Consider the following 23,872-nt stretch of genomic DNA (forward strand, 5'->3'; position numbering starts at 1 on the left):
GGGAAAAAAATTGCTATTTTTGAGAGAGGGGATGGAGAGCATTTTGCCAAAGTGTATATTGTAGAATTGTAGGCTATAGATTTGAGGAATCATGCAAGATTTTCTCTCACATGAAGGCTCCTCTCACCCACATACACAATTTCTGCCCATATCTCATCACTAGTCACCCCTTCTTCCCCATTAACCCCTTTAATTCTGCCACCTTGTCTCTCCTGATGTTCACCCTTTGGGTTCCTTTCCCCACAATGACTTCATACAATTCCCCATGTTGCCCTTCACAGTATGCAGAGAACATCCCCCGTAGCGCAGTGTGCCCTACATCCTTTGTTCTTCCTTTAAATCCCTCATTGCAGCTCCTTTTATTAACTTTCTATCTATCCAATCAAATTGACAAGATATGTATGCACATAGCAAATTAGCTCATGGGCTCACAGCTGCAACCTTCATCCTTCCATTACCCTTTCCCCATCCTTGCTTTATTTCAGTCCTTGCTGATTTTAAACTCTTGGGGGAGGAGGCATTTTAAGAGTTATTTTTATTATTTGTATATTATGTAAGTGCCTACAGGCCCGAATTGAGATTGGGGCCCCATTGTGCAAGGCGCTGTACAGACACATTGTGCATGACAGTATCTGGCTTGACAAGCTTGCAGTCAAAGAAAAAGACAAAGGATGGGGTAAGGAAATGTGATAATTCTCATTCTGCAAATGGGGAACTAAGGCAGAGAGAGATCAAGTGACCTGCGACAGAACCAGGCATTGAACCTAAATCACCCACGGCTTAGTCCAGTGCCTTAACCCAAGCCCATCAGGGTTGTGCCTACTACGAACCAGGCACATCTATGGCACACAATAGGTAATAAGAGGAGAAAGCTCATGTATTTTAAAAACCATCAGGAAGATGCTTCAATGGAAAAAGCCAGTGGCATAGTCCAAGGGAAATGGAGAAGAAACACGGACATCACTCTCAACAACAAAGGGGAATGGTGTTTCCTCTTCATTATAGAAGAGTGGCACTTAATGATGATGAAAAAGAATATATATGCTCTGGACATATCAAATATAGATTTACATATACAAATATACATTAGGCAATTCAGTCAGTATACAAATATTTACATGTAAAAATAGAGAGACAAGAAAGGTGAGGTAATTGTCTCTCTCATATCCTGGGACCAGCACGGCTATAACAACACTGCAAACATGTAAAAATAGGTTTTTCCTTTCCCCTTTTCATGATTTACAAAAGCATACAAAGTTTCCTGTTTAATAGTGTGAGTGCACCTGTGTGCAACGTTCCACACACACTTCTTTCAAGTTTCACAGTATTGGCTTTTACAGTGTTGAAGCTGACATTCCAGGTGCTAAAACGTTCTTAGGAAATGTTTCGAACTGAAAGAGACTTAAACATTAATTTAAATACAGTAAAAAAGGTCACATGTTTAGCTGAATTATTTTCAAATCAAAAATGGTTCTGCTGCAGTTGAAATAAATGATGGTTTACTTTGAACAGTGTATTTGAATTAGAGATGGGCAAGTATTAAAACTCAAGAGCTGCCCCATTGATGCGATAATCCTGTGAGGCACTGAGAACCCTCAACTCCAACTGCAAGTGGAGGGAGCTCAGCATTAGGAAGAACACACAGTATAAAAGGAGGGGCACAGCATCATGCAGGATCAGACCCTGACATGGCTGCCACTTTCCTCAAACAGCCAACATACAAGAATGTATGCCAAGTGCCATAGGTGTTGCCATAATAATAAATGCTTATATACCATTTTTCACCTTCAAAACACTGGATGGACATTAATTAATCCTCACAAGACCTTTGTGAGGTAGATAAATATTATCCCCATTTTTAAAGGTGGAAAAACTGAGGCGGAAAGGTGAAACAAATTGTCCAAGGTTGCAAGGGATTCAGTGTTAAAACTGGGATCAGAACTCAGGAGTTTTGTGCTCCAAGTCCTGTCTTTGTATCCCTAAGCCTCCCCCACCAACATGTTTTTACACCATTTGTAGAGCTATTGTTTCAAAAAGCAGGTACAATTTAGGGTGATGTCATAAAAAAGTGAACTAATGTTGGTGGATGCTGGAATGTCATCCTCCAAAAATACTGCAATTTGAGACAGTGTCCAGATGAATTACATCATTCAAGATGATGGAGGCCAACCGATATGGAAGTAAGTAGGTAACCGGAGCTTCTGAGTTACCTAAGGGCCTTTGAGCTCTGAATATCTTTGCACAGGGGAGTTACCTTCAGTTCAGGAATCATTATTTACCCCATCTCTAATTTTAGCACACCCAGTGTGGATGCATGTGAAAGTATATACATACTGCCACATTGGTGGTCCTTAACATTTATCCAGTTGTATGTAAGATAAATAGATATAGTTACCTCAGAATCTACTATCTTTGTATTTGCCTGTAGGAAGTTACCTTTAGTACGGCAAATCTTGAGGTTAACTAACTGCAAATAGAAAAGGAGTACTTGTGGCACCTTAGAGACTAACAAATTTATTTGAGCATAAGCTTTCGTTTGCTACACGGATGCATGTAGCTCACGAAAGCTTATGCTCAAATAAATTAGTTAGTCTCTAAGGTGCCACAAGTACTCCTTTTCTTTTTGCGAATACCGACTAACATGGCTGCTACTCTGAAACCTGTCATAACTGCAAATAGTCATTTTAATTACCTAAGCAACTGGAAAGTTTCTAAGGGCCACCACTCTGTGGGCATGCTTGTATATAACATGAAATCACTACTATCTGGAAATGACTGTTGTCTTGAATTAAAATGCAGTCAAAATGTAAAGTGCATTATGTGGTATATAACCCTTAGTGATAAAATAAGCAACTCATCTGCCTTCCACAAACTGGTAAGTTTTGCTTAACAGCTGAACCATCAACTTCTCTATCATCGAGTTTTAGTTTAGTTTATCTAGTGTGTGAGAACGTCCATCAGATGTAAGCAAGATCATTGTAAACTGAGGCATTTTTGTAATAGTATGCTACTAAAGAACCAACATCAAGACAGTGTCCAGTTGGGGTGTGTAAATATTATTGTGTGCTTCTTGGCCCATTTAGCAAATACTTTCTTTTCTGTGATAAATCTATGACCTCCATAGGGAGCATTTTCATGCAGAAAGTACTCATCACATTCATCTCTTCCTGGCTCATAATAATGGTAAGGGACCTTTCGAAAGGCTTCTGACCTGGGAAAGAAAACAAAACACAGATACACGTTAATACATTTTCCAGGAAATCCATTATATACACTGACAGGTTTCAGAGTAGCAGCCGTGTTAGTCTGTATCCGCAAAAAGAAAAGGAGTACTTGTGGCACCTTAGAGACTAACAAATTTATTTGAGCATAAGCTTTCGTATGCATCTGATAAAGTGAGCTGTAGCTCACGAAAGCTTATGCTCAAATAAATTTGTTAGTCTCTAAGGTGCCACAAGTACTCCTTTTCTTTTTATTATATACACTGTAATTGTATTCATTGGAATCCCATCCATGTGTCTATCGTGTAAGAAATCTTTCCATTATAGTATATGCACAGTATGGTTTGTGTGCATTTTAATAGATCAAATAAATAAATACAGGTCCTTAAGCTTCACTGGCCTTACTAATTAGCATAGGATTATGGTCAGGGCCTAGAGGGCACTCCCCCTGGGTTGTCCTACTGCAAAAGTTAGCCAATGTGTCAGTATCTCTAAATGGAAGGCTCTCATTGGGTAGTCCTAGTCCCCGCAACAGGCCCTTGGTTGGCTGACTAGGGCACAGGGCAGTTATATTAGCAAGCAAAAGAGGAGGGGGATCTTTCTTGCTCTGTTGTTCCTAGCAAGTGATTAAGCTAAAACAAACAAAATATCTTCTAATCAGGCAATGCAGCCAGAACTGCACCTATCAGGGACACGGTGAAATGTTATTGTGTTGTTTACTGATTCTATGGCAGGGCTGTGTAGCGAGGAACACTGCCTGAGCTCTATGGGGACAACTTTATTTAGACAGGAAGTGAAGGCAGCTGTAAGAAATAATAAAAACATAATATACAACAAATAGAAGAAAGGGGAAGTTGATAGTAATGAATATAAATCAGAAGTTAGGATGTCTAGAAAATTGATAAGGGAAGTAAAGGGATACAAGGAGAACTCTATGGCCAGCAGAGTTAAAGACAATAAGAAGATTTTAAAATACATTAGGAACAAAAAGAATCCTGACAATAGTATTGGTTCATTACTAGATGGAAATGGTAGAATTACCAATAATAATGTAGAAAAGGCAGATGTGTTCAGTAAATATTTCTGTTCTCTATTTGGGGAAAAACAGATGATACAGTCTCACCATATGGTGATAACAACACTTTTTACATTCCACTAGTACCTTTGGAGGATATTAAACAGAAGCTACTAAAGTCAGATATTTTTAAATCAGCAGGTTCAGATAACTTGCATCCAAGAGTTTTAAAAGAGCTTGCTGAGGAGTTCACTGGACCATTAATGCTGATTTTCAATAAGTCTTGGAGCACTAGGGAAATTCCACAAGACTGGAAGAAAACTAATGTTGGGCCAATTTTTATAAAGGGCAAACAGGATGACCCTGGCAATTATAGGCCTGACATTGATCCAGTCACCCTGACATTGATCCCAGACAAGATAATAGAGTGGCTGATATGGGAATCGATTAATAAAGAATTAAAGGATTGTAGTGTAATTAATGCCAATCAACAGGGTTTAAGGAAAACTAATCCTGTCGAACTAACTTGATATCTTTCTTTAATGAGATTACAAGTTTGGTTGATAAAGAACATAAGAAGAACATAAGAACGGCCATACTGGGTTAGACCAAAGGTCCATCTAGCTCACTATCCTGTCCTCCAACAGTGGCCAATGCCAGGTGCCTCAGAGGGAATGAACAGAACAGGCAATCATCAAGTGATCCATTCTATCGCCCATTCCCAGCTTCTGGCTAACAGAGGCTAGGGACACCATCCCTGCCCACCCTGGCTAATAGCCATTGATGGACCTATCCTCCGTGGATTTATCTAGCTCTTTTTTGAACACTGTTATTGTCTTGGCCTACACAACATCCTCTGGCAAAGAGTTCCACAGGTTGACTGGCGTTGTATGAAGAAATACTTCCTTTTGTTTGTTTTAAACCTGCTGCCTATTAAAGGTAATAGTATTGATATAATATACGTCAGTATGTTGGCATTTGACATGGTACCACACAACATTCTGATTAAAAACTAGAACGATATAAAATTAACATGGCACACATTAAATGGACTAAAAACTGGCTAACATATGGGTCTCAAAATGTAACAGTAAATGGGGAATTGTTACTGAGTGGGTCTTTGTTCAATGGGGTGCTGCAGTGATCAGTTCTTGGCCTAATGCTCAAACATTTTTATCAATGAATCAATGACCTAGAAGAAAACAAAATCATCACTGATAAAGTTTTCAGATGATACAAAAATTGGTGGAGTGGTAAATAATGAGGAGGACAGGTCACAGATACAGGGCGATCTGGATCTCTTGGTAAACTGGGTGCAAACAAATAATATGCATTTTGTATGGCTAAATGTAAATGTATACAACTAGGAACAAAGAATGTAGGCCATACTTACAGAATGGGGGACTCTATCCTAGGAATCAATACTCTGAAAAAGATTTGGGGGTCCTGGTGAATATTTAGCTGAACATGAGCTCCCAATGTGACGCTGTGGCCAAAAGACCTAATGTGATCCTCAGATGCGTGAACAGGGGAGTCTTCAATAGGAGTACAGAGGTTATTTGACCTCTGTATTTGACACAGGTTTGACCACACTGGAATACTTTGTCCAGTTCTGGTGTCCACAATTGAAGAAGGATGTTGATAAACTGAAGAGGGTTCAGAGAAGAGCCACAAGAATGATTAAAGAATTAGAAAACATGGCTTATATTGCTAGACTCAAAGAGCTCAATCTATTTAGCTTAACAAAGAGAAGGTTAATAGGGTGACTTGATTACAGTCTATAAGTATCTACATGGGGAACAAATATTTAATAATGGGCTTTCTAATCTAGCAAAGAAAGGTATAACATGATCCAATGGCTGGAAGTTGAAGCTAGACAAATTCAGACTGGAACTAAGGTGGAAATGTGAGAGTAATGAACCATTGGAACAATTTACAAAGAGTTATGGTGGATTCCCCATCACTGACCATTTTAAAATCAAGACTGTAAGTTTTTCTAAATGATCTGCTCTCGGAATTATTTTGAGGAAGTCTATGGCCTGTGCTATACAGTAAGTCCAACTAGATGATCACAACGGTGCCTTCTGGCCTTGGAATCTATGAAAAACTTGAGCTATGTCTCTCCTTTTCTCATGGCCTTTGTAATGTTTTCCAAATAACAACACATCTCCTTTCAGTCTGGACGACCCTGTGATGGGGTGTCTACTACACAGCTGAATCAAAGGTTAACAGGAATCCGACAGCCAATTAGCCCACTTTGCTGCATCTGCATGGTGTGTCAGACTTGATTTGTTATTAGCTCCAGCTGGGAAGGAGCTGGGTCTTCTTCATAAAAGGAGGAAGTGAGGTCTTGTTGAGGGACCCAGGACAGAGAAACCCAGGAGAGAGGAGATAAGGAGTTTCCTATCTCTGGGAAGGGCCTGAGGCAGGCAGACAGAAGAAGGGCTTGGAGACAGCATCAATTGCTGTGGTGAGCCCTGGAAAGGGGGAAAGGTACAGAGAGGGAGTCCTGAGGGGTCAGTGTTCCAGTAGAAGAAAAAAGAAGCTGGAAGGACTTAGAGAGAAGCCAGAGGCCTGAGAGACTGCTTTAAGCACAGGCTACATGGAAGCAGCACAAGGGGCTCAGAGGTAGGAAGTGGTCCAGGAAAACGGCAGTATGTCTAAAGGAGCAGACCTAGTTGCTTAATACAGGGTCCTAGGGCTAGAACCCAGAGCAGAGGGTGAGCCTGCATTCCCCGCCAGCCCTGAGTAAGGGGTGTACAAGCCCAATGTAAGGACGACTAAGTCCAAGGTTGCTCTGAGGGCAAGACAGCTTCAAGGATGGACTGAGTAATAGCCCAAGAGGGGGCAGAAGTATTTGTGTTGGGATGTTTCTGGACTTTTAGTTGTACCTTCTGTTACTCTGGAAGGGGACAGACTTTAGAGTGATCTGGCCAGAGGGCTGAGTTGCAAGAAGCGGTGAACCACCGCAGGACCAGATCAACCTTTGGCAGGGGATGCTAGACAGGAAAGAGCTGCTAAGCTATGCCCAGTCCAGAGGGGGCTTGCTGGCTAAGAGTCCAACCTTCCACAAGGTTGTTTAGGTCATTTACCAGGAGCTGAGTTCTGAAAATCATCCTCTTATGTAGGTGCCTAACTTTAAAGAGCCAAGTTTGGAGCATTAACTCCTTTCTCCATGTCCTGGTGGCAATGAGCATTGAGCTGTCCAGTATGGAGGAGAGAGAATGGCAAGGGTGTGGGCAGAGGTAGAAGTTCTACACTTTACCCTGGGAGCTGAGGCGCGCAATCAAATGGTTACAGAGGCTCCAGATTTGCTTGAACTAGCCCTGCTAACATAAAATGTGGCTTGCTTTATTATTTTACATCACTTGACTAAATTTCCTGCTTTTGTGAATAAGCAACGTGTCTACTATATATTCCATTATCTTTATGCTATAGAGTAAAAATATCTGATTTGGATTTTTAAGATGGTGGTTGCACTTATGATAATAGGATATGATGTATGACAATGCTAGATCACCAACAGTTGTTGGTAGGAATTTATGTCACACTATGCTGATAAAGCTCAGAGGACTTGTTTTGTTTTCCAATGAGAAACCCCCCAGCTACTCGAAGCCGACCAAATATATATCTAGAAATAAAGTTCAGACAGGTTGCTCATTTAGTGATGAAATATAGTTTCGGATAACCATCCTGAGATAATCAGTTCCGCATTTCCAAGAGCATTTGGCATTCTGTGAGCTAATAGATTAATATTTCTTGTATAGACATTTTTGAGCGGTGAAAACAAGTACACTTTGTCAAAAGAGCAAAAATGTTCTCCGTTTCCCAGCGAACTCCAAGACTGCTGAAAGTCTTTGATTAAAAAAGTTCCTTATGACATTTGACATTCAAGTTTTATAAATGTTTTTTATTTTATCAACAAATACCATATCAGAACTAAATACACTGACAATATAGTATCACATCAATGCAAAACACTGGGAAAAGGATTCCTCAGATTTATTATATTAAAATGAATTGTGAATTTTTGGACAAGGTATCAGAATTGCAGATGCATGAAAATAATTTCCTGTTATCTTACTTGCAGTAGGTGTCATTTATCATCCCATAGACATGAATTCCATAGCAGGCGTCCATAGCCAGAATTAAGGTAAACCACCCAGTGCTGAGATATGAACCTGACTGGACTCTGTAAAAATACAGCATCAAACACAACAAATTGCAATGAGAAATTACTAACACTTTATCAAAGAAATATCACTGTTACCTGGGCAAAAAGGCATTAAGCAACTTGACAATCTGTCAAAAATATACAATTATTTTGAATTGTTATGGGTGTTCTCTCATTCTTTCCAGGTTGGGGCCTCAGGCTACAGCCCACAGAAGAAAAACCATATGCTAAATAAATATCTGAAGTCAAATAACTCATGTCCCGTAAGGTGGGGAATCATTTATTTGTACATTTGAAAGCCAAATTAATGTAGCATAATAGATGAAAGATAACAATCACTGCCAGAAGTCAAATTAAAAGGGATGTGTGTACCCACCTATATATACACACATCTTCATGTACACAAGAATTATTACTACAATGTCATGTATGTTACATGAATATTGTAAGTTTACACACAAAATGCAACTTTTAAGGTTGTGTTGACAATCACCTGGTAGAATTGAAGGCTGCTTTGAAAAATAAAACTCTGTGTCATTCACTGAGATGACATACTTGTATCAGGGAGGGAGGTGTAAGGGAATATGGTCTGGTTTGGGAACCTTTACTCATGCAACTAGTTCCATTGAAAGCAATAGGACCACTTGCATGAATGAGAACTAATCACATAAATAAGGATCTGGCCCACAGTTTCCAAATGGCTCCTATTTGAGAAAACATATATTCTTTAATAAAGGTCAAATCCTGATCATATTATTCACACAAGCAGCACTACTGGGAGTCAACAGAACTTCCCACGTGAACAGAGCAAGCAAGAGATGTTGCTTTAATATCTCTAATAAAAAGGAATATGCTAGGCACTAAAGGTGGGATTCACAAACATACTTAGGTGCCTAACTCCCATTTAAATACCTTTGTGAATCTTACCCTGCCTACAAACTGGTTAATGTCCAGCTTTTCTTAGAGAAAGTATGTGCCTTTCCATTCTAGTGAGATTAACTAAATATTAATAATAAAAATCCATGTGGTAAATGTTTACATCAAGTCACAAAGCTAGCTAAATGTAGCCCTAAGACTGAGCTCAGTTCAGGAAGATGTGGGGTGAGGGGAAGGAGAGGGGGCAAGATGGCTGTATGCCACCTTTGTAGCCCCCAGATTCTGGGCACAGCCAGCGACCTGTCTGTTCTCCATCACAAGCTAAAGCAGCCTAAGGGTTGCTCTAAATTAAGTTTGGGTGCAAAGGCCCTCCCAAAGGGACTTGCTGTGGCAAGAGGTGCTTTGGCTACACCGCCTCTTCTCCTGGAACTCCCCAAAATATCTGTGGGTTGGGGGCAGTGTAGAGCCATTCAGCTTTACACCACATAGAAAATTCTCTTTTACCAGGAGAAATGCCAGATATCTGATTCAGCTGCCTTTGTGCACCAAAGAGACCACCAGGGAAACCAGAATCAGTGTCATAATATTATAAATTAGTGCTGAAGAAAGTATCCATGTGCAAATAAGGGAGGGTGACAAGTGAAAGCTATCAATCTTTCACCAGACTGGCTCTGAATAGTGTTGTACTTTGGTAACTGATGTACTTATAATCAGAAACTGCTTAATTTTACTTGCTCTTCTCTCAGAGGAACGGTGCTATCAGTGCTGTGACGTTAAATAGGCATACAGACATATAATTTAAAATATGACCTTTCAGTCAGTTTATTAACAATGAAATGTAAGCTACGAGCCACTTATATGCCTTTTCAAAGCATATTATTCCTTCTGGTTTTCTACACTCCTATTTCTTTTTACACTTTGAAATGCTGCTACATGCTGCAACTGCCACAGGTAAATTGCTTCTAGTAGATTGTGCATTTTCTTAGTGCTCTTTATTACCTGCTTTGGATGTTGGCTCACTTTTTCCACTCTCTCTAAATCTCTTTATCTGTCTTCTCCTCCCCCCCCCCCCCAAGTTTCTCCAGTTATTCTAGGCAGAAGTTTTTCCTATTGCCTACTATAGAGAAATATGCAGGCTTTCCACAATTCCCAATCAAATCATGGGGAACTGAAGTGGGTATTCAAAAGCAGTTGATTCAGAGTACTGCACCGCTTCTAACAAGCTTCCTGCTCTAGCAGCAGAAGCACACTAACCTTGGGCTAACCATTTAAGATCATAAGAACCATTTATCAGAGCACTATGAAGATCAGGACCTTTCTGATAACATAGGCTTATTGGACAGTCCTATATTGACAGTAGCATCTGAAATCTGCTATGCTCAGGAGTAAAAAGGAATCTTAAAAAGAATTAATCAATATTTCATGTCTTGTTTTAACACCACTGGACTTTAGTCCTCTCATCAATATACTACACTGACAGGATAAATAAAAATAGCAGAGTAAGTTTCCAGATACCTTCCCTGGGAGATGGAGTACGTGACAGAATACAGAGTATGTTCTTTAAAACAAAACATTTCTTTTCTTTCTTCTTCCTGAAGATATGTGGCTAATGAAGGAAAACAATTAAAAATAAAGGGAGTTCTGGATGAAATGTAACACCTATTGATACTATAAACATAATTTTTGACATATTAATGAAAGCAATACAGAAAATGTGAAAACAAGGCAATGGTCAGCAAAAGTTATTTGGTCTATTTATCTTGTAAATTAAAAGCTTATTTTGCCTAAGCGCCTAGGATTAGGGCTTCAGAGAAATGTTAGTTATTGGGATTTAATTCACGTTCCTAACTAAGGCCCTGATTCAGCAAGGTATTTAAGTATGTGCTTAACTTTAAGCACAAGTAGTTCAAATGGAGCCAATAGGACTAACATGCTTAAAGCTGGGCACGTACTTAAGTATCTTGCTGAACTGGGGCCTTGGATGTGACTGTGTCTGTTTAAAATATCACTCACTTCAATTTTTTAAAAAATGAATGCGTTTAAAAGTTATTTGCAAATCTCAAGTTTCAAAACACTGCAGTTTTATATTTATGGGATTTTTCTATAACTGAGCTAGAAAAGATTGATGATAGTTCCGTACAAAATGTAGAGAACTAATAATTTGTTAAGAATTTGCACATCAAATGGCAAATTAGGTATCTGGGAAAAAGCTTAGATAACATATAAACAGAAATCTGGGTTGGCATTCAAGTAACACTAGAGAAAATACACATGTTCTTAACCACTGATTTCCATCTGGTTCCTTTTGCTCAAAGGGCTTTTTTCCTTTATTAAAAAATACTCTTTGCCTCAAAACCTTAACAAGAAACACTAATCTGAATGTTTAGCTCAAACTGAGCACAGATTCAAGTGGTATGCAATAATGGCTCAGCTTCCATAGACATCGATAGAGTAGCATCAGGTCTAGAGAGTGCTTTTCATGTGTAGATCTTAACATGCTTTTTACACAGGTGGGTAAATATTAGACGTGGTCAACACACAGAAAAACAATTTTGGAAAAAAATTAAAAATGTCTAAGTTTGTGTTTCTCAGGGTTCAAAATAGAACAATTTTTCATTTAAAAAGTTTTTGCAAATTACTTTTTTGGAAAACATCACATTTTCATTTTTCTCCCCTGGCCCTCTTTTTGCCACTGAGTCCGATAAAATGAAAAACAACCAGGGTTTCCCAAGCCCCCCTCACTCCCACTTTTTCCCTTTTCCCCAGTGTATCTTCTCCTACTTTGGGAAGCTTTGAAAAGTTACAGAATCCCAAAAGAAAAACCAGAAACTCTGCCCGTATGTAACTTTTCTAAAGTGAAGAAAAACTTTAAAGAGTTAATGGGAAAGGGAAAAGAAAAAAACCCTTTACATCATCTGTTTCATTGTATTCTGTGTCACAAAGAAAAAAGGAGATGGGGGAGAACTTTAAATTTAAAATTAAATTAAAACAAAATTAAAATTTCAATTTGAAATTAAACTTTTTTTTACTTTCCCGATCAATCTTTGAAAAGTTGAAAATGATATTTCCCATGGAAAATGTCACTTTTGATGAAACTCCATTTTTCAGTGGAAAAACTGTTCTGTCAAATATTTTGACCAGTTTTTGTAAATACCACTATATCCATTTTATGGAAAAACTGAGGCACAAAAAGATGAAATGACTTGGCCCAGGTCACACAAGTGTTAAAGGTATGAAAACAACCCAGCTATCTTGCTGACCAGCCCAGTGTTCTACCCACTGGATCATGCCAAATCCCATCTTTGCAGATTTTTTTTCTTTTAACATGTTCATATTTTAGCGCGCACACAGACACAAAAACACCTTACATTGTGCATGCTTTTACATATCCGTGAGCAAAATGAACCAGCACTTTAAGGCCTAATCCTGATGTGCTTAATAGTCTCCACTTCCACTGAAAATGGAATGAGTGGAAGGTGCCCAGAACCTCTCAGCATACAGACTTTAAATATTTTAGATTTGAAAATTAAAACCCTTGAAGTGATTTCATTCAGAAAACCAACTGTCTGCATGCTCAGTGTCTACTCCAAACAATACTCATATTTAGTTTGTAATCCACTATCCCAGATACTTTTCTGCAGTTCTCCTTTCTAGTCAGTCATTTCCCATTTTGTATTTGTACAATTGATTATTCCTTCCTTTGTATTTGTTCTTATTTAATTTCATCCTTTTTAATTCAAACCATTTCTCCAGTTTGTCAAGATCATTTCGAGTTTTAGTGCTGTCTGCCAAAGTTCTTGCCGCCCCTCCCAGCTTAGTATTGTCTACAACCTTTATAAGTGTACTCTCATGCCATTATCTAAATCATTTATGATAATATTTAATAGAACTGGACACAGGAGAGAACCCTGAGGGACTCCACTTGATATGCCCTTCCAGCTCGATTGTGAACCATTGAGAACTGTTCTGTGAGTACGGTTTCCCAGCCAGTTGTACACCCACTTTATAGTCGGTTCATCTAGGCCAGAGGTGGGCCAACTCCGGCAAACACATCGGGATCGTCCTGCCCAGTTCTTGAGCTCCCGGCCGGGGAGGTTAGCCCCGGTCCCTCCCCCATTGTCCCCCCTCACCTGCAGCCTCAGCTCGTTGCGCGGGCAACACTCCGGCGCTTCCAGTCCTGCCGCTCTGAGCAGCATGGTAAGGGGGCAGGGAGCAGGGGGAGGTTGGATAAGGGGCAGGCAGTCCCGGGGGGCAGTCAGGGGACAGGGAGCGGTTGGATGGGGTGGAGGTTTTTGGGGAGGCGGTCAGGGGACTGGGAACAGTGGGGGTTGGATTGGCGTGGGAGTCCCAGGGAGGCTGTCAGGGGGCGGGGGTGTGGACAGGGGATGGAGTAGTCAGGGGACAGGGAGCAGGGGGCGTTGGATAGGGGGTGGAGTCCCAGGGGGGCGGTTAGGAGTGGGGGAGTCCTGGGAGGGGGCAGTCAGGGGACAAGAAGCAGGGGGGGTTGGATGGGTCAGGAGTTCTGCGGGGTGGGGTGAGGGCAGCCTGTTTGGGGAGGCACAGCCTTCCCTACCCGGCCCTCTATACAGTTTGGCAACCAGATGTGGCCCTCAGGCCAAAAAGTTTGCCCACCCCTGATCTAGGCTATATTTCTCCAGTTTGATTATAAGAAGGTCACGTGAGACAGTATGAAAAGCCTTAGTAAAGTTGAGATATATCATATCTACTGCTTTCCCCCTATCCATGAGGCTTGTTACCTGTGATAGCATGCTACTGCAGCTTTGGGGAGGTGCTCTTTCTTTACAAAGCTGCCTTTTTAAAAAAATCACTCTCCAGTTCTTAAGAGTATGAAGTCATGGACTCCACTGCTGGGGCAGGTGTGGGATTTGGTTGCTTTGCAAGCAGTACATATCCCCCACTGAGGGGACAGTGTCTTGTTCAGGATCTGCTTAAGCCTGCGCAGACAGGGACAAGAGTTAGCCCTTAGACTTTCACTTTCCGGCAGTTTTATGAGCTGTTAAATATACCTTACCATATTTGGCTTTGTCCAATAATGGCATGTCTCTGCTACTACTGCAATATGTGATACGTAAAACCTTATATTTGATTATCTTAAAATATAAGACAATCAGACAGATGTCTTTTCCTCGAGCTTCATAGTATGCTACAAAGCTGTTTAAAAGGTGGGAAAACTTATGAAACTTGGTAAAGAAAAGAGTAGTATGTTTCATGCTGGGCTAGAAAACAAAAACCAATCTTTGACACCTATTAATATGTTCTGGTATAGGCTAAACAAAGAAAAAACTGGATTTCTCCCTAATCAGGGGAAAACAGACGGCATCAAATCTTTTTTTAAAGATTAAGGCTGCGTGCGTTCAAATTAGGTAAAAGTTCGAGCGTCATCAAAGTTCTGCTTCTAATAGAAAAATCCCAGGAAGCTCTTTTCTTTGTTCAAGCACAAATTCAATTGTTTCATAATTTTACAGGCACTTTTAAACCTAGCTTTTCAATTTTTAAATAAGTGGATAATCCCATGGTTGGGTGGATGATCCTTTCCAATGGGCAGTTCTGCAGTGAATATTTAACTTTTTTTTAAAACAGCCTTTGATGTGCCAGTTTCTGATTCCTGGATGAGATAACGAGCATGACAAATTAGGCTATCAATCTCAGTCAGGACGGCAATTTTTTCTCCCCTTGTTTTAATTCCTGATTTGGAGAAATCAATGGGTGGGGCATAGGTGCTGGAAGTAGGGGTGCTGCTGCACCCCCTGGCTTGAAGTGGATTCCATTATATGCAGGGTTTACAGTTTCGTTCAATAGCTCTCAGCACCCCCACTATACAAATTGTTCCAGCATTTAGGCTTGCACTGCATATTAGTACAGAGAGTATTTGGCCAGTATAACTAGCCATTTTTTGCTTCATTTAAAAATATATATTTTTAAAACAATTGAACAAACTCAACATTGACAGTTTAAAATACTAGACCTTCCTGGGGCCCAAGCAGGAGGGGCAGATGAAAAACGTAATACACTTGTTTTTGAAGGTGCTCTCTCTCATTTCATCCTGACACTGCAGCACTGAAATCAGCAGGCATTTTCCCATTGACTCCTGCTGGATCAGGATTGATCCCTTGATAAATTAAGTAGATGTACTTAAGTCTATTGGCTTAAATGAATTCCCAGCTATGATCCGTGAAGCAGGAGGTTTCATATCGTCTAGGGTCCTTCCAACATGATCAGAGTTTTCTGTGAGCTGTTCAATATCTGAGACCAAACTGTGCTTTTAAAGCTTGGGTCTGTGTTACAGCTAGCATGGAGCACACACGCCCTCCATGAGCTCTGAGAGGTATTTTGTCTTAAAGAGGCACAGTGCCCCTGGAACACCTCAGAACTCAGTGTCTGTGTCTATACTGCATCTTCTCCCAGGGAGGGTGCCACATGTTCTCATCAGGTGTTGGGCCAACTCTCCTGGACAGTGGGGAGGCCCTGCTTCTTCTCTTCCTCTCCCTCTTTGGGGTGACTTTTGCCCCAGCAGAAGAACTCTTGAGCTCCACTATCTTGCCCCCGAGCGGGACATGGAACCAGGGAAGAATCCTTGCGTCTTCCCCAAATACGTTTGCATAAGGACCAGGAAAATCTGGCCTGTAGAGCCTTGTTGAGCCTGCTGCTCAGCCCAGGCACGGAGAAGTCTTGGCTGCTGCAAAAAGACTTTCAAAGGCCAGATTTGCCCACATATGAAAAGCATATTTCATAAATTATATCCAGTTATTCTCATAAGGTATGTGAACGTTCCCTGGTTTGAGATAATGGATTTTTTTTTGTCCCAGACAAACCAGGCTTTGGTTTATTGTTAAATATCCATACGTTTCGTTTCTGTATCCTACCAAAAATACTTGCCACTTTCTCAAAACTCAGTTGCTCAGACAGATGTCCCAGTGGTTGTTTCTGCGCTCACCAGATTGTCCAGACAACCTGAGAATTATTGCATTAAAGAGCTCTCCCTTGCTGAGGTAGCATCTTCCAGTGATAGGTACATCAACTACACATCACCTTTGTCTTCCAGAGTAAACAACAAGGTTTGCTGCCAGGCAGCTATGGGCCAAATCCTTCTCTTCTTGTGGTAGGTAGAACCCCACCCTTTTGGACAGTGGAAAAATCCACTTTGTGTGCCTGTCTCATGGGAGGGGAGCATTTGGGTCTGAACTCAGCAAGTCGTTGGCTTGGCCGGAATTAGAGAAGGCTGTCTGGCTCAGGAGAAAGACTTCAAAGAGCTAAAGAGCATTAAGACTAGTTCAGGTTTGATTTTGTTCTCTGTAAATCAAAGGCAACTGTTGTTATTCATTATACTTCTAAGGTTTGTTGCTAATAGTTTTTATATTACTGCATGCTTTCTGCAGAGAAAGAAGTGGCATAAGAAGGGCCGTGAACAAGGCACAAACACAGAGAATTGATTTTGCTTGGTAAAAAAGATTTATATTTTTCTTTTGTACCGGGATACCTGTTAGGTAGTTGTTTACCATAATTATTCACTCATTTGTGTGTGCATGCATGTGCAGGCCCACTGTATGCTCTGTAACAATATAGGACATCTAATAATAACCAGCCCTTGCCCCTCAAGCAGCAAGCAGACTGTTTCCCACATTCAAAACCCCACATGGTGCTGCAGGTCATTCTGTAAAGTGAAACATTTATGTATTGACAGATGTTTTATTATCCATTGTGTATGGTTTCATGAAAAGATTAAGCAAGTGGAATGTGTTACGAGCAATGTGGACCAAATTCTGCATTCAGGCTGTGAGTATGCCTGAATAGATGTATCCAAGAGGGGAACAGTAAGGCATATTTTGTGCTCAAATGATGGATCCCCCCAAAACCACTGAGTTTTCATTAAACAGATTCGCCAAACACTGAACCATAAAGCCACATTCAAAACAACAGTGACATTGCACAAATCTACACATTTTTGCATATACCACCCAGTCTACCTGCAGAGCACCTGGGCATCCATTCTTATTATGACTCACTGTCCTGTTATAATATTTTTATTATTTACCATTTGTATGACAGTAGCACCTATAGGCCAGAATCAGGATTGGGCCTCATTTGTGTTGGGTGCTGTCCTAAAGACCACCTCATTGAAGACAAGAAGCAACAACTCTAAGGGGCTCTGAATAATGTGTGTGTGAGCAGCCTAGAGGAGACAGCGAGGATGCTCCTTGGCTGACCAAAAGAAAGGAGCAAAGAATGTTGATGTTGCATTAATTTGTGACTTTCTGCAGTTTCTTTACAATAAACACAAAGATCTGACCTAATATCTGTAATTTTTGGCAACAAATTTAAAAATAAAATTTAAAATAACTATGAACAAGTTATTGCATTTACTGGAATCGATAGCATGTCTTTGCATATATAATTCCAGGGCTTACATTTGTACAATCTTTTCTTCATGTGCTGTTACACATGGGAACCTGGAGGAGAGCGAGAGAGGGAAAAAAGGCATCTTAAAAGAACCAACTTCTGCTATCCATGGTTTTGTGGTTTCCTCATTTCTGGTTCCTTGATCTGACTTTGATGCATTCCTGCTCAGCTGTGAACTCAAGTGACAAGAGAAGGAAGTTATTTCATCCAAGCACAGTGGGCTGCTTTGAAGGACTGTGCTGCTGGGCTCAGAGAAGAAAAAGAGCAATCTTGCTTACCGAGAGTGATCATGCAGGCCTGGCTCACTGCAAAGCACAAGCAGGAGAACCAAACTAAAGGGATAATTACAATCGTAAACAGTGCCACAGACAATATTGTTTTAAGGTTGACTTTTGTATAGGAAAATTCATGGTACTTAATCTTTTCATGTCAGAGGGTAACCCCTTTAGAGATAGGGAGTTTCCAGCTTGACTTCTATAGCTTCTTACAGCTGCACGGCCTTTGCAGTTTACACTGCCTGTTCAGATATTAACAGTATCTCAGATATGCTCAGTATGGAAGATTATATTCCAAGATACAAAAGCATATTAGATTTTGGGCGAGAAAAAGAAAAGTTCCACATGGTTTATCTTGACTCCAATCCCATTTTTCCATTATTCATTGTAATTTTACCCTCCCCAGAAATACACATATTCTTTTGAATCCCTTGCTATCACTTCTGTGTCCCAGGTGCAAATGCTGGTCCCAGAGGACCCTGAGAACAATGTTTACGCAGTTCATACATACAACGATATTTTTTCCAAGCTCCCATCTTGCAAATTTCACCTGGGATCTAAAAGTCATGCTGCTTATGATTACCAATAACCCTGACCCAATGGAGATGTATTATACAGTAGATGAAATTGACATCTGCAGTTCTTTAGTGTATATACATTAGTAAAGATTTGGCATTTGGAACTTGCTTAACATTTCTGTGGATGCACTAATCAATAAAAAATCTCCCACAGCTGTCTTGACTCTGCAGTGCTAAGAGCGGTAAAAAAATTATAGATTGGGAACATTTTTTTCCTATTCTTTCTAGGTTGTTATACTACATCCGTGACAATCGCTACTGTCTCAGAACAGTTGAGGCAGAAGGGCCCCTAAATGCACACAGGGAATAGATTTGAGGGATAAGGCGGCACCATTTTTCGTGTAATTTTTTTCTGATCATAAAGCACCTGTGTGAGAGTCACTTCACGCACATAAAGGACCCTATTTTCAGCTGGTGGAACTCTGCTGATTTACACCAGTTTAGGATCCGGCCCAAAACATGAATAATTGGGCTCTAAGTAGTTGAAGTGAACAAAAGGTGGTGTCTGGTTTCAGAGTGTTAGCTGTGTTAGCCTGTACCAGCAAAAAGAACAAGGAGTACTTGTGGCACCTTAGAGACTAACAAATTTATTTGGGCATACGTTTTGTGGGCTAAAACCCACTTCATCGGATGCATGCAGTGGAAAATACAGTAGGAAGATATATATATATATATATATATATACACAGAGAACATGAAAAAATGGGTGTTGCAATACCAACTCTAACGAGACTAATCAGTTAGGATGGGCTGTTATCAGCAGGAGAAAAAAAACTTTTGTAGTGATAATCAGGATGGCCCATTTCAAACAGTTGACAAGAAGGTGCGAGTAACAGTAGGGGAAAAATTAGCATGGGGAAATAGTTTTTAGTTTGTGTAATGACTCATCCACTCCCAGTCTTTATTCAAGCCTAATTTAACGGTGTCTAGTTTGCAAATTAATTCCAATTCAGCAGTTTCTCACTGGAGTCTGTTTTTGAAGTTTTTTTTGTTGTAATATTGCGACTTTTAGATCTGTAATGGAGTGTCCAGGGAGGTTGTGTTCTATGCCTGGTTTTTTAATGTTATAATTCTTGATGTCTGATTTGTGTCCATTTATTCTTTTGCGTAGAGACTGCCCAGTTTGGCCAATGAGGGGCATTGCTGGCACATGACAGCATATATCACATTGGTAGATGTACAGGTGAATGAGCTCTTGATGGTGTGGCTGATGTGATTAGGTCCTATGATGGTCTCCCTTGAATAGATATGTGGACAGAGTTGGCAACGGGCTTTGTTGCAAGGATAGGTTCCTCAGTTAGTGGTTTTCTTGTGTGGTGTGTGGTTGCTGGTGAGTATTTGCTTCAGGTTGGGGGGCTGTCTGTAAGTGAGGACTGGCCTGTTTCCCAAGATTTGTGAGAGTGAGGGATCGTCCTTCAGGATAGGTTGTAGATCCTTGATGATGAGCTGGAGAGGTTTTAGTTGGGGGCTGAAAGTGACAGTTAGTGGCGTTCTGTTACTTTCTTTGTTGGGCCTGTCCTCTAGTAGGTGACTTCTGGGTACTCTTCTGGCTCTGTCAGTCTGTTTCTTCACTTCAGTAGGTGGGTACTGTAGTTTTAAGAACACTTGATAGAGATCTTGTAGGTGTTTGTCTCTGTCTGAGGGATTGGAGCAATTCGGTTGTATCTTAGAGCTTGGCTGTAGACAATGGATCAGGTGATGTAGTTTGGATGAAAACTGGAGGCATGTAGGTAAGTATAGTGGTCAGCAGGTTTCCGATATAGGGTGGTGTTTATGTGACCATCACTTATTAGCACTGTAGTGTCCAGGAAGTGGATCTGTTCTGTGGACTGGTCCAGGCTGAGATTGATGGTGGAATGGAAATTGTTGAAATCATGGTGGAATTCCTCAAGGTCTTCTTTTCCATGGGTCTAGATGATGAAGATGTCATCAATGTAGTGCAAGTAAAGTAGGGGCATTAGGGGATGAGAACTGAGGAAGCGTTGTGAAATTTGTGAAAGGTGGTGTGAAATTTGCTCCATCCCTCCCAGGATACTGCTCAAGCCTGAGAGTTGGCTGAAGCCCCATGTGTTAGGCCCACTCTGTGTTGGCTGGGTCAATGACCCACTCCAGGAGAACAAAGAACACACAACCCTGTTTCCCTGGTAGCACCTGCAGCTGTGTAGCAAGGCCTTCCACACTAGGGGCAAATCGCACCATTTAATAGATGCCACGTATTAATGTGATCTAAGAAAGAATATATCATTTATATCTTGAACAAATCCTATCAGTTTACGGACACCACTAACTATAAATGCTAATTTACGCTGTTGCATGTATAGCAACTTTCATTCAAGGATCTCACATCTGTCTATGTGCTTGTACCACACATTATCATACACTCTGAGTGCAGATCACTTATAAATTCTGCATGTGAGGCTCACTCATTATTTCAAAGTGCTTCACAAAGCTTCCCCGTTAAGTTGGTAAGTATTGTTTCCCCCATTTTACAGGGAGTAATTTGAAGCATCAGGAAGCTGTGACCCAGTTTACTCTAAAATAAGTGATTTAAGTGACTCAAATATATAGCAGCTGCAAATGGCCCCCAGGGTTGGAAGCCACCAATTTGGGGGTGTGAGGTGGTCACAAAAGGCCATGCCCTCTGTTTTGGCTATGTCCACTTTTCCCTGCTTTGCCAGCAGTGGGGAGGGAGAGTAATGTAAGAGGCTCTGCGCCAGCAAAGGATCCCCTTGCACATGGATTAACCTGGCTTTGCAGCTGCAGCACTGACTGTCTGGCTCAAAGCAGCTGCACTGAACGTGGCCTAAAGTTCACAACATAATGCTGGAGGGAATGGCATGTTCTAGGGAATCACCTTCACATCTTCTAGGATTGTTTCAAACTGAAAAGCTTCTGACCTGATGCAGGGAAAAACTAATAGAAGTTATTTCAGGGACAGATTTTGCCCTCCCTCTCATCACCTCCCCCCATGCCCAAAAAGAGAAAAAATTCTGGTAACAGCGGTAAAGGAAGGATCCTGATTTAGTGACATTAACAAAGAACTTGTTTAGAAATCTTGTGACTGGCTAAAGTGGTGTAAAATGATTGGAAAACCCCCACGGATTAATATTGGTATAATAAGAATAACCTCTACTGTCTCAACTCTGTACCATTCCCTTTTCTCGAATGTCTGACACCACCTCCTTTTACACTGTTGCAAGAAAATTACAGTTGTTGTACCCTCAACAACTGTTGTCATCACTGAAGATTTAGTTTGAAATTCTGTGCTGCATCTCTAAGACGTGCAGCCCTCGGGGGTGGTGGTGATAAGGTGACTTTAACTCACATTTGCACCCTCCCAATCCTGGGCTACTCAGGATGTTGAAGAGGTCCCTGGCATAACTTAGACAGTGTTTGTCATGTTCTTCTGTGCCAGATGTGGACTGGCTGCAGAGCTTGCTTATGCATACCAGATGTGTTCATCATGAGACCCTTTAATGCTCTGCCAGGTATGGCTGAGGTTTGTGTAAATATGGTGTTTTGTCCACAGTGCCAGATAGCGACTGAACAGTATAATACAATTTAGCTTTCCATTCCATCTCCCCCTTTAAGTTCTACATTCCTAACCTTTACAATACTTACACTATCATGCTGTCTTGAGGTTCAATACATATCAGTCTGTTAAGCATCTCTGAATCATACTGGTTTTCTAATTATACAACCTGAATGCATAGCAACTTGGTCATCAGGCTGTCCTTTAGTTGTAACAACTGGCTATGGCCAGTTTGGAATCCTTGAGTCTTCTTCTTGTTCTGCATCTGCCAAGTTTGCTCTGTTGATTGTTCTTTCTGAGGAACAAGTTGTAGATGTCGATGGTTTCTATTGAAATGTTTATTGTTGGTCGTGATCACATTCATATTCAGATCATTCTGGTTGCTGATTTTTTTTTCTTTACCACAATTTCTTTACCTGGCAGTTCTCTGAGTGACATCTGTTCACAAGCTCTTTTAGCCCTTTTACCTGATTTGACTAATCGCTTCAAGTCCGGCCTCTTTGGAAATAGGTTATTTTCCAAAGCTGGAACAGTAGGTCTGAGTTGTCTTCTCATAAGGAGTTGTGCTGAACTATACCCAGATGCTGCTATTGGTGTTGATCTGTAACTCAGAAGAGCAAGGAATGAATCTTTCTGCTGTAGGATTTTCTTGGCTATCTGAACAGCTCTCTCAGCCTCTCCATTTGCTTGTGGATAATGTGGACTGTTAGTAATATGATCAAAATCACATTTCATTCAGAATGATTTAAAGTCTGTGGCAGTGTTGTTCTGGAATACTGAAGTGAGCAAAAGTACATTTCAGTTTCTGAATAACACTGCAATATGTTATGTATTTTCAAGTACAATTTCTATATACATGGAAAAATAGTCCAGGACGATCAGGTAATGATGTCCTGTGAATCTGCATAAATCTGCAGCTAGTCTCTTCCAAGGTCCCTCTGGTTGGGATATTTGTACACTATATGGTTAGTGTTGTCTCTTAAGTTGATTCGTATTAAATCTCCTTTCTAAAGTCCAGTATCATCAAATCCTCCATTGAGTTCTTCCTCCCTTCTCACTACCCCCATCGTGGCTGCCAAACTGCAGCTGAGAGGGTTGTTGGTCTTTAATCCTTTGGTCACATACCTCCAGGGCTAGTCAGAGATGTGGCAGGTGACTTGAGCTCTGGAAGTGGTTGAATGTGATTGTAAATTCCTTTTGAGATGACTGTGACATCAGCTTCTGAGTCAATTTTAAAGTCAATAATAGTCTTGTCATGAATATTCAGTTTCACTCTCCAGGCAGGGTCTATTTCACCACAAGTGATAGATCCCAGAAACAATGGCTCTTGATTTTCTGTAATATGAGTCAACTCCTTGACTTTTTTTGGTATGGCATACAGCCGCAAAATGTCCATATTCCATGCATGTATTACACTATCTGCCTCTGACTGGACATGCATCGTCTCTTAGGATATGACTTTTTCCACACCTTGTGGATGATGTAGGCTGGAATTTGTCCCTCTTAGCCCCCTGGAAGTTCTCTCTCCTTGCATCAGGGGTTTTATGATAATGACTTTTAACACTCAAGTGTCTGTTCATCATTTCTCCACTTGTTTCAGGTTTTTCAAGCTTGTCAAGTTGTTATAGGTTTTGCTATCTCATCAGCTCAGATTGCTTTGCTCTCTGTGTAGCTGTGGCTAGGGTCAAATCCCTCTTCAATTTTAGCTGCTGTGAAAGGTTTTTATCTGTTAACCCAATAACCAGCTTGTCTCTAATATTTTCATATTTTGCATTCCCCAAAT

The 23,872-nt window shown here is 40.7% G+C and overlaps 1 protein-coding gene across 1 annotated transcript in view; it reads right to left on the reverse strand.

Annotated features, from left to right (window-relative positions):
* Window positions 1–2,622: 2,622 nt before the first annotated feature.
* The window catches only part of ST6GALNAC3 (ST6 N-acetylgalactosaminide alpha-2,6-sialyltransferase 3), a 300,138-nt gene continuing 278,888 nt past the window's right edge, over window positions 2,623–23,872 (reverse strand). Inside the window, exons 4-5 of the mRNA XM_074961504.1 lie at window positions 8,321–8,428; window positions 2,623–3,211 (exon numbers count right to left, since the gene is read on the reverse strand). Of these exons, the coding sequence (XP_074817605.1) occupies window positions 3,025–3,211; window positions 8,321–8,428 (295 nt within the window). The 3' untranslated portion in view covers window positions 2,623–3,024. The remainder of the gene's footprint in view (window positions 3,212–8,320; window positions 8,429–23,872) is intronic.

The sequence above is a fragment of the Natator depressus genome, chromosome 8 (assembly GCF_965152275.1).
Source record: "Natator depressus isolate rNatDep1 chromosome 8, rNatDep2.hap1, whole genome shotgun sequence".
Taxonomy (NCBI): domain Eukaryota; kingdom Metazoa; phylum Chordata; order Testudines; family Cheloniidae; genus Natator; species Natator depressus.